This window comes from Aspergillus neoniger (assembly GCF_003184625.1).
Source record: "Aspergillus neoniger CBS 115656 unplaced genomic scaffold BO87scaffold_4, whole genome shotgun sequence".
Classification (NCBI taxonomy): Eukaryota; Fungi; Ascomycota; class Eurotiomycetes; order Eurotiales; family Aspergillaceae; genus Aspergillus; species Aspergillus neoniger.
The window spans coordinates 507012-522983 of record NW_020291132.1 but is presented as its reverse complement, the minus strand read 5'-3'; the positions used below and the strand labels follow the sequence as shown (position 1 = coordinate 522983).

General features: G+C 51.8%; 7 protein-coding genes across 7 annotated transcripts in view; 5 read left to right on the top strand and 2 right to left on the bottom strand.

The window, feature by feature from the left end:
- Nucleotides 1–2121, top strand: part of BO87DRAFT_373095 (uncharacterized protein) — a 4545-nt gene extending 2424 nt beyond the window's left edge. The window contains exon 2 of the mRNA XM_025622450.1: nt 1–2121. This exon is cut by the window's left edge and continues 1990 nt beyond it. Within this exon, the coding sequence (XP_025483685.1) occupies nt 1–2115 (2115 nt within the window). The 3' untranslated portion in view covers nt 2116–2121.
- A 704-nt stretch (nt 2122–2825) lies between these two features.
- On the bottom strand, nt 2826–3825 carry BO87DRAFT_412834 (uncharacterized protein; the record flags this gene model as incomplete). Its single annotated transcript, XM_025626527.1, has 1 exon — nt 2826–3825. Exon 1 carries the CDS (start codon nt 3576–3578, stop codon nt 2826–2828), a length of 753 nt encoding a protein of 250 aa, XP_025483684.1. The 5' UTR covers nt 3579–3825.
- A 1230-nt stretch (nt 3826–5055) lies between these two features.
- Nucleotides 5056–7424, top strand: BO87DRAFT_373093 (alkaline phosphatase family protein). The gene is made up of 3 exons (XM_025622449.1): nt 5056–5622; nt 5691–6954; nt 7011–7424. The coding sequence occupies exons 1-3, from the start codon at nt 5161–5163 to the stop codon at nt 7385–7387; spliced, it is 2103 nt and encodes a 700-aa protein (XP_025483683.1). The 5' UTR covers nt 5056–5160; the 3' UTR covers nt 7388–7424.
- A 634-nt stretch (nt 7425–8058) lies between these two features.
- BO87DRAFT_163582 (BCS1 and AAA domain-containing protein) lies at nt 8059–10120 on the top strand. Its single transcript, XM_025618267.1, has 2 exons — nt 8059–9929; nt 10068–10120. The coding sequence occupies exons 1-2, from the start codon at nt 8138–8140 to the stop codon at nt 10076–10078; spliced, it is 1803 nt and encodes a 600-aa protein (XP_025483682.1). The 5' UTR covers nt 8059–8137; the 3' UTR covers nt 10079–10120.
- Nucleotides 10121–10473: 353 nt separating this feature from the next.
- BO87DRAFT_326531 (DUF821 domain protein) lies at nt 10474–11998 on the top strand. Its single transcript, XM_025620152.1, has 2 exons — nt 10474–10908; nt 10978–11998. Exons 1-2 carry the CDS (start codon nt 10513–10515, stop codon nt 11905–11907), a joined length of 1326 nt encoding a protein of 441 aa, XP_025483681.1. The 5' UTR covers nt 10474–10512; the 3' UTR covers nt 11908–11998.
- A 538-nt stretch (nt 11999–12536) lies between these two features.
- BO87DRAFT_163542 (uncharacterized protein) lies at nt 12537–12888 on the bottom strand. Its single transcript, XM_025618266.1, has one exon. The coding sequence runs from the start codon at nt 12761–12763 to the stop codon at nt 12569–12571; it is 195 nt and encodes a 64-aa protein (XP_025483680.1). The 5' UTR covers nt 12764–12888; the 3' UTR covers nt 12537–12568.
- Nucleotides 12889–14545: 1657 nt separating this feature from the next.
- Nucleotides 14546–15632, top strand: BO87DRAFT_412831 (glycoside hydrolase family 43 protein; the record flags this gene model as incomplete). The annotated part of the gene is made up of 2 exons (XM_025626526.1): nt 14546–14899; nt 14958–15632. Exons 1-2 carry the CDS (start codon nt 14585–14587, stop codon nt 15630–15632), a joined length of 990 nt encoding a protein of 329 aa, XP_025483679.1. The 5' UTR covers nt 14546–14584.
- Nucleotides 15633–15972: the final 340 nt, after the last annotated feature.

The window sequence follows — 15972 nt, the reverse complement described above, 5'->3', positions numbered from 1 at the left end:
CATCCTCCCAGCGAACATCCTCCCAGCGAACATCCTCCCAGCGAACATCCTCCGAGTGAGCACCCTTCGGCTGGAGGACCTCCTAGAAACACCCCAAATCAGCCCATATCTGATGAAGTGTCGCGGGGGTTGCCTCAAGAAACATTTCCAACGCCGCATGCCGGAGGAGAGACAGGAGAATTAGCACCGCCTCCAGACAGTCAATATGAAAGGAAAACTTCATGGCCGATCTTCCAGTCAATCATTCAACCAGTGGTCCAACCAGCTCCTCAGCCAGCACCCCAGCCAGCCATTCAACCCATAATAGTGCAAGCTCCCCAACCGGTTGCACAACCCGCGCCTCCAGCTCAGAGTATTCATGTCCATCCCGCTACTGTCCCATCGCCAATTCTCATAGCACCAAATGGACACCAGCATCCAGCATTCCCTCAGGAACAGCAGGCTGAGCCGCAGCCGCCGAACCCTACGTCTCCTGGCCTTCGGCAAGCCACCGAGAGGGCTGGATCAATCCCGTTATCCGACATGCATACCGCTCCGGCGCCTGCATACACATCCAATCACAACAGCTCTTCTACACCAGTGCCTACATCTACTTCTCACTACACTAGCTCCTCTATACATCGCATGGAGCCTCATCCACTCTCACGAGGGGAAGTGTCACATACCACCACAGAGAGAGAGATAATCGAGATACGACGGAAAACGTTAGAGACAGAAGACAAGACGAAGAAGAAGAAAAAGAAGTTTGGCTTGTTGTTCTGCTATTGCTGTTGTGGTGGTGACCGGTCTCACAAGAAAGGCTGTTTCGGTAGGAAAGACAAGAAGGAGAAGAAGGTCAAACGTCGGTGGTACCTGGCTATCCTCACATCCTTCCTCATCATCATAGCGATCATCCTCCTCCTAGTAATGACCTTGACAGGAAAAGGCGACTCAACTCCTGTGGAGTCACAGTGGCTCAATCTCACCGGCTATCCACCGATGCCCACCGGTATCGCAACGATTGCCGGACCAAAGCCTCAGGTTCAGCAATCAGGATGCATAACTCCTTCCACTCTCTGGAGCTGTGCTCTACCACCAGAGGAACAATCCGCCAACGAGCCCTACGCCGCCAACGAGCCGAACTTCCGTGTGGAAATCCGATTCCGCAACGGTACCTACCCTAACAGCACCACGATTGCCACAAGATCCAGCAAGACCCTCTCCTCGCGGAGCTCCGACAACCCCTACAGCCCATCCCCATCCCCACCAAGCATGAAAGACCAGACCTTCCTCGGCAACACAACAGACAATAACACCGTCCCCTACGCCGGCGAAGGAACCCCCTTCTACATGACCTTCCTCTCCGCCAGCACCCTAACATCAACATCCACCCTTCGCCTGGCGCGAAGATCCTCCGACAGCTCCTTCCCCAATCTCGCAACAATAATCCCATCCCCAGACGAAGACTCCGACGGAACCGCCGCCGCCGCAGACCTATACCCACTACCCTCTTCCCAACCAGTCCGTCTCTACAATCGCGGCCTCAACACAGAACACTACGGCTTCTACACCTACTTCGACCGCTCCATCTTCCTCTCCTCCCTCGCCCCCCTCGACGGCAACACAACCGACACAAACGCCAATGACCAAAACGGCGGATCCAACGAATCCGACGCCCGCGTCCGCTGCACATGGTCACAGACCCGCTTCCTCGTCCAAATTTGGACCCGCTCCAACGACACCCTCCTGCAGAACTCAACCTCCACGTCCACAGCATCAGCATCCACAGCAACCGCAAGTGCTACAGCAACGACCACGCCTTCCTCCGCAAATGACTGGACCCGGCCCGGATCCTTCCCTTACCCTGTCACCATAACTCTAGACCGCCATGGTGGGGACGCGATGAAGAAAATGGTCTATTGTTACGGCATGGAGAGCGGCGAGCAGATCAACTCGACGGAAGTCAAGTTGCAGCTCGAGGATCGATCGTACGGTGGCACGCTAGTTAATCCGGCCCCGGGGATCTTTGACCTATATGGGAATTCGTCGACGGATGCGACGGGGGATTATGGGGGTGTTGATGGTGGGAGTGGAGGGTGTTCTTGTAAGTGGGCGAATTGGGTATCGAGTTCGTAGGATGGATGATGAGAGATAATTGGAAGGATGAAAAAGATAAAGTGATATGTTGACTTTTGATTGTTTTCTGAATGATGATTGCATAAACGCATGGTTGTATTGATTATGGGGAGTAATGACTCGAAGATGTTAAGATGCATGCAGTATAATATAGATGCTGAGATATGAATAAAATACTTAGATGATATATTTTCCGCACATCTTGAGACAGACTACTGTTTTGCTGGATGCATGTCCATATTGGATTGAATGAATTTCACCAAAGTCCAATACACAATCCATGAAACCTGAGTACTCCAGAAACCGAAGTAAGATATGAAAACATGATGACAAAAAACGCCGTATATACCTCTATAAGATAAATCCAACAGATTGACCATCTGGTATTCTCATCCAGAGTACAATATCGGAATTCAACAAGAGCATAGTATATATTATTTGTATTGTGAAGGACAAACACCTGGAATTAACAAGCAAGCCAGAAATAGATGTATCATAAGTGAGCGAAGCGATCCACTTCTCGTCAATGATTATTAGTCTTTTTATAAAAGTTTCTGGGGGTGAAAGAAAAAGGTCTGCCCCACTTCGCTGTATTGTCTTTTTTTTTTTTTTTCTGTATTGGTTTCGGGGGCAGTCGTCTTGTCATCAAGCAGTCTAGTGATGCATGATATCGAAAGAAAAATCAGAAGAGAAGACAGCAGCAGTGCCAATTAAGCCAAGACAAGCAAGCCCATGGCGATGCTTCCGACAAGAGCAAGGCCGGGAAGAACCATCTTGGCACCAGAGCTGGATGAGATGAATCCCGTGGAGGTAGGTGCAGCAGGAACAGTAGCAGCGCCGCCGCCGCCGCCACCGCCACCTCCAGAGGTGCCGGTAGAAAAGGACCCTGAAGAGGTAGTCGAGTTGGAGAACCGCTGCGATGAAGTGGTGCTGGCGTTGCCGCTAGCGGCCGGGGGAATGCTGGCAGGAGGAGCACTGGTCACAGCGGGGTTCGATTCGATCGGTACTGGTGGGATGCTGGCAGCAGCTGGAGCGCTCGTTTGAGCGGCCTGTGTCTCCCCTCCGGAGGTCTTGATGAGCGGGACGCTCGTTTGAGCGGCGGTGCCAATCGCCTGGGTAGCCGGGGCGCTGGATCCAACAGCGGCGGGCTCGGTGTTGGTGGCTACTGGAGCGCTGGATTCAGTGACAGCGGGCTGAGACTCGGTAGCGCTGGACTTGATGACTGGGACGCTCGTCTCGGAGGAGGCAGAAGCTGGGGCACTGGATGCGGCAATGGGAGGGGGGTGCTGAACGGCGGATTCAGTTGCAGCACTGCTGGGCTCCGCGGTGACGACAGCGGTGGCTTCGACGGTACTTTGAGCGGTCACTGTTGTCACTTTGCCGTCTTCACTAGCGGACTGGGCTGCGTGGACAGTGCCGGCAGCGAAGGCCAGAGCGGTCACAACGTGGGTTGAGTAACGCATTGTGAATGGAAGAGACCTGGGAGAGAAAGAAGAAGAAAGAGATCTATCGCGGTACAAGCAGCAAAACTGAGCGTCAAGAAGAAGGATTGGGAGGTAGAGAATGAAGCATGACAACGCAGACGGATCGAGCTGGATCTTGAGGTTCTTTATAGCTTTCCTTGATGTACCGTTCCGGTACTACCATCTTTGCTTGACAGTCGGTTTAAACTCCGGCACAGGTGCTTCTTCATGGTGTTATCCACGAATCGCAAGAAGTTTAGGGATCCGGATGCCGTAGTGTGGGAACGAACGTGGGAAGCTAGGCACTGCTTCCGGACTAGATCGAACAGATTGGATCTCAAAATAGCACAGCTGCAACCCAAAGCATTGACAGGTGCCCGGATCTAGATAAACTACTTCTGCTGGTAGCAGATCCAATTGGGGCTCTTCCCAGTGTCATGTGACTTGAAACTGCCACCCCAGGGCTTCCTAAAAGGGAAGTCGAGTGGCCGGAATCAGCCACCTGAGGAATGTTGATCCATTCCTCGACGATCTGTAGCCCTGCGAAGAGAACAGTATCTTTGAACGCATTTAGGAAGTGCAATGAGGATGCAGCAACCTCTCAATAGACGGAAGCATCCCCAGGATGCTGCTACGTCAACCTCACCACGTTGCAGTCTCGACTGTGGCATGTTTCGCAAGCAATGTGCCACTGGAGGTTTCACACCTAAATGTCGATCGATCAGTGGTTCAATCTAGCAAATTTTGGTGTATCTCAACCAGTGACTCGGTCGTCTTTCGTTAGTCACGTTAGTCATTGAAAGCGCATGTTGTCGATTGTTGGGAACATGGTTGCGACTGCAGCTTTCAGTACTACCAATGCTGGGACTTAACCACAGACAGGCACTAGAGTCTCTTCAATAATAGCGTTCTCGTTCAAGGCTCCTGCCTATGCTAGCTAGCCTTTCATTGTTTGTCTGTCTCTCTGAATGCTCGATAGCTCCATTGTAGTTCTGTTCTTTGTCTGGTTCTCAAGTGCAAGCTGTCACCCCATCAGGGGAGGGGAGGCATAATCCAGATATGATAGCTTTAGTACTCAGATTAGCCAATTGTTTTCAAGACAGATGCCAATGCTTGAAGGTTGACTTCTGTGTGAAGCTTCAAGTATGGAGGCCACTGATCACTATCCACAGGCCCCCTTTGGCAGAGCGGCGAGGAGTAGACGACATGTAGACATCTCTCGAACCAGATGGATATGAGGTCGTCAAGATTGAATGTAGATCAATTTTCATACATGGACAAAAATCTCCATCAACTCAGATGTTAGTCTTGATAGTTATACAAAGTCGAGCATATCCAGGGTGTGGGGGAAGGACAGCCATGAACTGGACCAGTGGTTCTCATTCGGCACCGGCCCGGAGATCCGCCGATCGCCGCCCCCTCGAGGTCAATTAATCCATGATTCCGCCATCCTTTATCATCCCCCAAGACCCTTACTATTTCCCTTACCAACACTTCATACGTGTCGCCATACCGGCTCTAAGGTCGGTCGGTCCCTCCTCCGTGCATCTGCACTCCGGCCTCATGCCACCACCCGTCACCCATGCCTCTCCGACGCAACATTCCCACCTCCGCCCTGCTGTCTCCTGGCGACTATGACGAAGATGCCGAGTCGCTACGTTCCCCGTCAGAGCAGGACTCTGACTCGGAGGACGACGAGTTTCTTCGGAGATCACGCACTACATTAGAGCTTGCCGAGCACGATCGCACAGTACTGGAAGAGGAAGAAGAAACAGAGAAACTGCTCACCCGTACCGGTCCAACTCATGGCCTTCGCCGCATCTTCAGCCCCAGCAGTAGTAGTGTTCGAATCGGAAAGCAGGAACGCAGGAGACAACGCCAACAGGCCCGAAGAGAGGCCCGCAGAGAGCGCCGCAAGAAGGCGCGTGGATCCGGAGAGATAATGTTCGAGATGGAAGAGGGTCATCGGGACGATGAGCAATCTCTCCTGAGCGCTTCTTCGTCCGACTTCGACACACGGGTCAAGGAATATGCTTTTATGCAGGTATGGATGTCACACAATTACCTCTCATGGGTTTTGCGGGAGCTCCGGTACTGATTTATGGTAACCAGCCACGGCGCGTTCCATGGCGCAGACTCGCCCTCGTATTCTCCGCTATCTTTATCCTTCTCCTCATCTTCTTACTGGGCGCATATAAAGCATCTATAAAGTATGGAGCCCCTCATTCCTCGAGGCAGCTTCTATCTAATGGCACTGCGTTGTTCGCCCCCACGACGATCTTGATCTCTCTCGATGGTTTCCGAGCGGACTTTCTCACTCGTGGCTTGACACCAACCCTCCGCTCATTCATTGCAAATGGCGTCTCGCCGCAGTACATGCTACCCAGTTTCCCGAGCGTGACCTTCCCGAATCATTTTACACTTGTTACGGGACTATATCCCGAGAGCCACGGAATCGTTGGAAATACCTTCTGGGACCCGGAGCTGCAGGAAGAGTTCTACTATACCCACCCGTCCGTCAGCATGCAGCCGAAATGGTGGAACGCGGAGCCCCTCTGGATGACGGCCGAGAATCAGGGCGTGCGGACCGCTGTTCATATGTGGCCGGGCTCCGAGGCACATATCGGAGGCGTAGATCCAACCTACCTAGACGAATACAACGGGTCCGAAAAGCTTTCCTCGAAAGTGGAACGCATCTTGGGACTGTTGGATATGCCGGGAGTAGAAGCGGAGTCAGACATTGCGCCCCAAAGGCCTCAGTTTATCGCTGCCTATGTCCCGAATGTTGATGCAGATGGACATAACTATGGCCCCAACAGCACTGAAACTCGCAACACAATCGCTAAGGTGGACGACATGCTTGGCAGCTTATTCTCCGGTATCGAAGCACGCAATTTAACGGATGTCGTGAACATCGTGATTGTCTCCGACCATGGCATGGCGACAACCGCGACCGAGCGATTGGTTCAGTTGGAGGACCTGGTCGATCTTGATCTAGTCCAGCGCATCGACGGCTGGCCGTTACGCGGGCTGCGTCCCAAACGGCCAGAGGATCTCCAAGTTCTCCAAGATCAGCTGGAGAGCGTGGCCGCGAACTATTCGTATGCGGTCGAGATCTACACACGTGAGGGCATGCCTGAACGCTATCACTTTCAAAACAACGATCGCATCGCCCCTCTGTGGGTAATTCCAAAGACAGGATGGGCAGTCGTCGAGCGTGCCGACTTTGATGCCCAGAAGGCCCTGGAGAATGGGGAGGTCTATCACCCCAGAGGCATTCATGGATATGACCACGAGCACCCCTTGATGCGGGCAATTTTTATCGCCAGGGGACCCGCATTCCCCCATGAACCAAATAGTCGCTTGGAAGCATTTCGTGAGTCATCCCCGACCCTTTGTCGGGCGGAGTTGGATTTTAGCTAACCAAGGTAGAAAACATCAATGTGTACAACATAATTTGCGACTCACTCGGCATCACCGCCCACCCGAACAATGGGACCATGCGTCTGCCTCTCAAGACGATAGGCCTTCACTCTGACGAAGACACGCCCACGCTGGCCAGTGTTCCAGATCCTCCTGTTTCTAGCACGACCGCCACTATGACGCCAACGATGATGCCGTCGGCAGAGATTTCCTCTTCTGCGTCCCCGACGGAAACAGCGCCTGAAGCTCAGCCCGAGCCTGACCCGGAAAGTGAGGATGAGAAGGGTCCTACCTGGTGGGGGACTCTTTGGGACAAACTCCAGGAAGCGAAGGAGTGGGCGACCGACATATTCGACACCGTGAAAGACAATTTCACCGGATCGTGATCATAGACATAGAACGAGTGGCTGTGACATTGTTTTCTTTGCTTGTTGGTTTTCTGGTGGTCTTACTGTTGGTTGTTTTTGCGAGGCGCGGCTTTTTCTTAGGACGGGGGGCCATAATGGGCCCATTAATACGTCATAATCAAGATACCCACATTTGAATTTTTACAGACTAGGATTGAATACAAGAGAGGCATTATTGGTTCGCAGGGAGATGCCTCGAGGAAGATGGGGATGCGGCTGAAAAGGAAGAATCCACACGATCGCCGGCTGTGTTGCCGGGATTGGCGCCCGCCTGCTTCGGACTATGACTCAAGTGGCTCCCCGTCAGCTGCGCATTCCACTGCGCCCGTCACTTCCTTCGTTGGGCGCCGTTCGTCAGTTACACATTGGCCTACACGATGGGTCAGAGGCTCGCTCTAGATCCTGGTCCTACCGCTCGGCGCAGATGGATGCCTACCAACCCGACGATGCCACGGTTTGTCAGCCTTCCTGCCTGGCGCATCATGGCTGGGATAGAACTATAAAAGAAGAGCTCATTCTCGACAATAGGAGCCTTTCATGCCAATTGATTGCAACTTTCCTTCAGCGTTAATTTCCATTTTCCTCTTATAGAGCTGCCGGATAATTGCATATTGTTGTTTTTTGCCGCTAAAGATCACTTATTTCCAAGGTCAACTCCGCGCCCACGGCATTGTTAGCATTGCTGGATTTCTCTATATATCAATACCCTACAGTTACGAAACCCTCATCATGGCTTCAAGCGCTTTTCTCAGCAACACCATCAACAACACGCCAGTCATGAACGCAACATCTTCTTCACAGTATATGGGTCCTTCTGACAGTGCGATGCTGGATATGTTCATTCCGGGATACTCCTTCATATCCCGGTTTCTAATATCATATTTACACATCGACCTCTCCCAATATATTCCCATGATTTTGACGGCTGTGGCTTTTGTTGCTTCGTTGCGATATGTGTTCTTCCGCTCACATGAGCTATTAACCGAGTATTGTGTTTCAACTGCTGAGATCCGCCTCGAGGATGAAGTGTACAACTACCTGATGTTCTGGATGGCACAACACCCTTCTACGAAAAAGTCCACTCAGTTCGTAGCTAGCACCAAGATCTCCAGCGGCGCACGGTACTACGACTCCGACGACGAGGGTGACCTGGATGATGAAGATGAATACGACGAGAACGGCAATGTCGTCTCCGACTTCGACGACTACTGGGCCAAGACCGTTGCACGAGACAAGTTCAAGCGCCTCCGCTTTACCCCAGCCGAAGGAAGCCATTACTTCTGGTTCCGTGGTCGTCTTCTTACCTTCACTCGTGCCAAAGAGGAAAACAACAACACCATCTCCTACATGCGATACGTGCCTGAGCGACTGTTCATCTCATGTTTCGGTCGTGACCCCACTATCCTGAAGGAACTCCTCGCGGAAGCTCAGAGGGCATGGGTAGCCAGAGACGGAAACAGCACAGTTATTTACCGCGGCCAGAAGAATGGCGGGTACACTGACTGGGTCCGCTGCATGGCACGCCACCCCAGACCTCTCTCCACCGTCGTGCTAGACCAGGACCAGAAACAATCGTTCATCAAAGACATCAAGGAATACCTCCACCCCCGCACGAGAAGATGGTACTCCAACAGAGGTATCCCCTATCGTCGGGGGTACCTCCTCCACGGCCCTCCCGGAACAGGAAAGACCAGTCTCTGCTTTGCAGCATCAGGACTTCTCGGCCTCCCTCTATACCTGCTGAACCTGAGCTCCAAGAGTCTAGACGAAGACGACCTAATGTCTCTATTCCAAGACCTCCCTCGCCGCTGCATCGTCCTCCTGGAAGACATCGACTGCGCCGGCATGACCTCCAAGCGCGCGGCCAACAGCACCCAAGACGACAAGAACAAGAACGACCCCAACAACGCCAATGCCAACCCTGCCGCTGCGCCCAACACTGCTGCCAACACTCCCGCTGGCTCGTCCTCAGACAAGAAGCCCTCCGAGGAGACCCCCGATAACAAGGGGATCACCCTCTCCGGCCTACTGAACGTAATCGATGGCGTCGCAGCAAGCGAAGGCCGCATCCTCATCATGACTACGAATCATCCGGAGAAGCTCGATGCCGCGCTCCTCCGTCCCGGCCGCGTGGACATGACCATCACTTTTGGGTACGCTCACTCCCAAGACATCCGGGAATTGTTCTCGTCCATTTATTCCACGCTTGAGGGTGATTTGCGCTCTGCGTCTCCGAATAGGAGGAAGAACGCTATTACCAGCCACGACGGCAAAGCCAATGGTGTTAAGAAGACGATCTTCGGTGATGGAACGGAGGAACGGCCCCCTGTTTCGGATAAGATTGTCCGGTTGGCAAAGAATTTCGCAGCTGGTATTCCAGCTGGGGAGTTCACTGCTGCGGAGGTGCAGGGGTACCTGTTGAATTATAAGGATGATCCGGAGGCTGCAATTGCTGGGATTGGGGGTTGGTTGGAGCGGACGGAGAAGACAAGGAAGGAGAGGAAGGAGAAGGCTGAGGAGAGTAAGGTATAGATTTCTTGTGTTCTTTTTGTAGCTTTGTCCAGGTTTGAGGGTTATGATGATGATTATAGATAGTCGAGATACCCTACTCTTAATGAAAGCTCTATACTAATGTGAGTGATATGCATGGATCCGGTAGAGTCTACATAGACATCTGGAATAGTAATATCCAAGTTCAAGCCCCCAACGGACGTCTCATCTTCTGCACAACCTTCAGGTATTGAGTATACCAGCTAAATAGACATTTCCGCCATCGGAACGACAGGTATTGCCATTCGCAAGATCGCGACCCCAAATCCCGCCTTCGCACCTATAAAGCCAACACAGAGGATGTTGATAGGCTGGTTTTCACTATCTATCCGATAGAAACAACAACTGAGTATTCGGTAATGCAACAGATTGGAGTCTTCCAGGCAAAGTACAGGCTGGAACTGATATTATAGTCGTTCCGTTGCCATGGCGACGGTGGATTCACGATCACCTCGATATCCCGCCCGATAACGAAGTTGAACTACCGTCGACGACAGTACATGCACTGATCAAGACATAGGTACCCAATCCGCGGTACCTACAGATATGCAATAATGCAATTACTACAAAATCAATTGACAAGCTTCCGCTTTATAGCCACCGGGGCCGTTCTCTCCCTCATCATAACAACATTCCTTATATTCGGCACACAATACTCCAATGACGTCGCCAAATATGCTCTGAAGACATCTCTCAAGTCCACCCCACAGACATGCTTGCATACCTCATTACCCGAAGCAGGTAACGCTACAGCATGGGAGTTTATGGTCGAGCGCGATCGCGACAACCATGGGCTTTCGGATGAGCAATGTCGACTGGCATTTCCGAAGCTGTTTGTCGAGCTGAACAAGTCTGCATCGCTGAGGGAGGGCCATCGCATTACGTTCAAGGAGGTGGATAGTCTGCAAGTGGAGGATGGAATGGTACGGGGCATCATTCATCATGGTGAGGTGTGTGCTGGAACCTGGATCATCTTCAATGGTTGATGTGTCTTCTAACAATGACTTGATGCGATATAGCTGTATGTTGTAGATTTTGGCGCGATGCCCGCAACATTTACGCGCGGGAAAGCCACTCTTCATGCGCTTCATCGTGCACTTGCCTCGTTTTCAGACCGAAGCAGTCTACCAGACATTGAATTCGTCCTGACGACGGAGGATTATAGCACTCAGGAGGGGCCAGTCTGGTCTTATTCCAAACGGGATGAGCAGGAGAATGTCTGGTTAATGCCCGACTTTGGATATTGGTCATGGCCGGAAGTCAACATTGGCACTTACAAAGATATTCGCCGCCGCATTGCTGCAATCGACGATGGTGAAGTAACCCTGGATGGAAAGTTCATCCCAGGTCTACCCTTCCAGGATAAGAAAAAGCAGCTCGCCTGGAGAGGTAGTGTTGCTACGAACCCCGAAGTCCGGGGAAAGCTGTTGAAGGCAGCGCAGGGCAGGAGCTGGGCAAGCATCCGGGTGATTGACTGGGACGATGAAAATGATGTCCGGTTCAATCTCCTCCCAATGGAGGATTACTGCCAATATATGTTCCTGGTCCATGCAGAAGGACGCAGCTTCTCAGGCCGCGGAAAGTATCTACTGAATTGTCGCTCCGTGGTGGTCTCGCATAAGCTGGTCTGGCGCGAGGCACATCATGCTGCGCTCATTGCATCAGGGCCGGAGGCGAATTACGTCGAGGTCGAGCGCGACTTTTCGGACCTTGATCAGAAGATGGAGTTTCTTATCGATCATCCGGAGACTGCGCAACGCATTGCGGAGAATTCGGTGAAGACGTTTCGGGATCGGTATTTGACACCTGCTGCGGAGTCGTGCTATTGGAGGCAATTGGTTCGACAGTATGCTGCGTCGTGCGAGTTCGAGCCCGTCTTGTATACGCAGGAGAATGGCAGGGAGCCTCGTGGTGTTCCATTTGAAAGTTGGGTTCTTACAGGGTTCTAGATTTCTGTTCTTTGTGCATGTTATGGCGTTGGCGGGTGTAATAATTATGATTCTTACCGTTTATGAATTATGAGAAAGACATGGATGGTTGATTATGACAAAAATGGCAATATGTGTGAAATGTGCTATCATTATTATCATTATACAAGGAGCTGGATTATTGTGGGCGAATCTGCAAATACTCCCTCTGTAGCTGAAAAGGGGCTAGGCGCAGCTGACCATCACAACTCCAATCTTCTGCCATCTTCACCTTCTTCACTCCATCCTATGGCATCATCCCGCATGTCAACCCAACAAAACCCTCAATGGGATCCATCTGCCCGACTCTTCTCCTGCATCAAAAATCACGGCAACTCCGGTTCGAGGAGGAATCTCAAGCACGACTGGCGTCTTCGTATCCGAGACTACCCGCAGAATCTCACCTCTCACTGGCCCTCTATTATCTGGAGTAAATTGCACACTACCCGATGTCGAGCTTTTGAAGTCATCGTACATGAAGAAAGACCTTTACTAGCACTAATCGGGCTTCCCCACAACTTCCACGAAGAGTTAGTGAGGGATATAGTTTCCTACTATCACGCCCCTCCCGGGATCTGAGAGCCGTTTCGTGATAAATTCCTTCAATCGGGTAATACGTGCGGGGTAAGTCGAGGTGAAATTTCTAGGATTCGGTAACAAGGTAGGATCTCACGAGGCCCACTTGTTCACCTGATGGGAACACGAGGTAGCCCTGCAGATCTCCCTGTACATCGGGTCTCAAGGGCCCAAGAGGCTCAAGCCTTGGACCAATCAGTGGAATGCCGACCGTCGACTGTTCACCGACTAAGTTGATTTTCTTGTACATCATGGAAATCATGGAAAGAAACTATTGCCTTAAATGAGGCAGATCATTTTTGATAATCTCGTGGAGCATTATTAGGGTGCCTTTTGCCGGAATAAGCGGTCGAAGGTAACAACTTTCCTCAGGCAAGGGATGAGGCGCAGCGCGGTTGCCATCGTATCTGTGACTTCTGGAAAGCCCAGTACAGAGCAGTACATGGAATCGCTAAGCCCTTGGCCTGATGAGGTTTCTACACGTCGCATGTGAAGGATGAAAGTTGGGGTGCTACGTTGAGACCAGCCAGGCCGTTAAGGTTGGGACTTGAAAGAGCACCCGGTGTATGCCCTCCCGGCTAAGAAACCTACCCAGGCTTGGCGGACAACCAACAAAGGGCACCAGATAACTCATACGGCAGTCAGTTCTCCTCTGCCATGTGTCTGGTGTCTTCTGGGCAAGTCCAGTCGATGGGTTACTCGGCATGAGGTAGGTGAGCGAACGGGAGAAAAGATGGGTCATGCATCACCAAACAACTCCCATGTGCCATGCATTTGACAGAAAATTGGAGAAAGGAGATGGGGAAGGGTGTGATACTACACCAATTGACTGGTTAACATGAAGACAGAAATTGCACTTGTGCTAACGCCGCCGGATATGGATTTTGACCTTGAGTAATCGGCCATGAAAGAGATCTTGTACAAGGTTTGGGATGCCGTGTCCCAAAATTTCGATCTATGGGAATAACTTCGGGAGCGGCTGAAGCCAATAGCTGACTCCACGTCCCTCCCAGGAACAGGAAGATTGAGTCATGGTGATGAGGGGCCGCAGCCATGCATTATGCTGTAAGACCAGACCAGGGAGAATTATGCAGTCGTTTAGAAAAACCCACGGGAAATTGTGTCAGCCTGCTTGAAGCACAACAGTCTACTCCAAGGTCGGTGGCATGATCATACTCTCACCCCTTGATGATCAGTGCTGCCCTTGCGTCTCCGCCTCATCCGACTCTTCTTCCAATGTTCCTGGAAGAATCGACTAGGTTAATCACGGTTTATCTCAGCATAATTACTCCATGAAGTGGGTCCAACCCCAGATGATCAAATCAAGACTAATGAAGCTAGTAGAATTATCAACGGCCCAATAGTTGCTGCTGCACCGAGGCAACTGGCCAAGCTACTACTGTTTCCGTCACATCCAATGCCAACCGATATATCGCATTCGCCCGGTTGGGTGGAACATGTTACTATGGACTGCCTGTCAAAGCGAGTCATCTCTCGAATTCTAAATGCTCTGTCCTAGTGACCGGGGGCAAGTTCAATGACATCTGTTCGCTGGTGAATCCAGAGGCAGTCTTGCGGCACTTGCATAAAAAACGATGAGAGCATTCACTTGCCACATCAGTCCTGACGCCAAGTCGATACAATATTGTCCGCTAGCTTACCTGGACGACCCACTAAATTCCGACTATGCATATAGACGCACTTTGAGTCCATGCTAGCACCTGCCCTTAGCCAATTCCAGCTGGGCGATGTATCTATCCCGTCCCCAGACCAGCAGACCAGATTTCTCCCGCAACGCTGGGCATCAAAGGATCGATGCTTTTGTACAGAATGGGGAATAGCACCTCATCGATCATTGCAAGCGGTCATCAGCACGGGTGGGCCCTGCTTACTGCCCTGCTCTCAACGCTCAGATATAAAGCAACGGCGAAGCATCCCAGTGTATAGTAGCATTGCATATACATCTCTTCCATCGCACCTGAATATAACAGAAGCAGCCCCCAGCCGGGTCTGCAAACTCCTTACAGCAACACTACTTAACATATTCCATTCTTCGATACCTACCTTCCCAAACAAAGACACCATGCTGTGGACCCATCATCTACCATCCCTCTGGGCCCTAACCCTCGCCCTACTCACACCCGTACTATCCTCCCCCATCACCCTCCGCACCACCGGACCCTGGCTAGCCCTAGACACGGACTTCCCAGACCCAGGCTTCGTCCAAGCCGACGACGGCACCTGGTACGCCTTCGGCACGAACGGCAACAACCGCACGGTACAAGTAGCCAAGTCGACAGACTTCAAAACATGGACCCTCCTAGATAAAGAAGCCCTCCCCACACTAGCAGGCTGGGAGACGCAAATCGACCACTGGGCCCCAGACGTAGTCCGCCGCGTAACCACCCCCCTCCCTCATCCCCTCTCCATCACAACTAACAAAAATACACCCCCAGAACGACGGCAAATACATCCTCTACTACAGCGGCGAAGCCCAATCCGATCTCCGCCACCACTGCATCGGCACCGCCATCTCCACCACCACGGACCCCAGCGGGCCCTACATCCCCAACCCGACCCCTCTCTCCTGCCGTCTGGACCAAGGGGGCAGCATCGACGCGTCCGGCTTCCTCGACAAAGACGGCACGCGGTACGTGGTATTCAAAGTCGACGGCAACAGCATCGGCAACGGCGGGGACTGCAACAACGGGATTGCACCGTTGAAACCCACGCCTATCCTGTTACAAAAGGTAGACACGGACGGGTTCACGCCCGTCGGCGACGCAGTGCAGATCCTAGACCGCGATGATAGCGATGGGCCGTTAGTCGAAGCACCGAATTTGATTCTCCATGGGGATACGTACTTTTTGTTTTACTCGACGCATTGCTATACGGATGAGAAGTATGATGTGCGGTGGGCGACGGCGACGGAGATTACGGGCCCGTATACGAAGACGGGTAAGCAGTTGGTTAAATCTGGGGATTGGGGGTTGGTTTCGCCTGGCGGTGGGACGGTTTGTGGCTGTGGGGATCGTATGCTATTTCATGGGTTTTGTAAGGAGGGGGATAGTAGGAGGTGTATGTATGCCGCGGAGGTGAGGATTCAGGGGGTGGAGGTTGAGTTTGTTTAGTTTTATACTATCTGGTAGCTATCTACGGGTCTTATGGGTGGCGTTCTTGGAGTTCTGGGTTTGGGATTCTGTGTTTGGTTTTGTGTTTTGTGTTTTGGGGGTCGGGGTTGGGGTTTTGTGCTATATACCATCACGTTCGTTTTGATGTCAATTCTTTACTTAGTCAATTGTGGGATCTAGAAGAGTAGAGTCCTTTTGCTGCATTAGTTGACACGGAAGCCGAAGTGGTATAGAACTTGCATTAGTATCCCATTCATTGGGATGCCAATTCCAAACAAGTACTATTGCTAGTATCAAGTCTAGCCTCAGGTTGCTATTACTGTTCTAACACAGAATACAA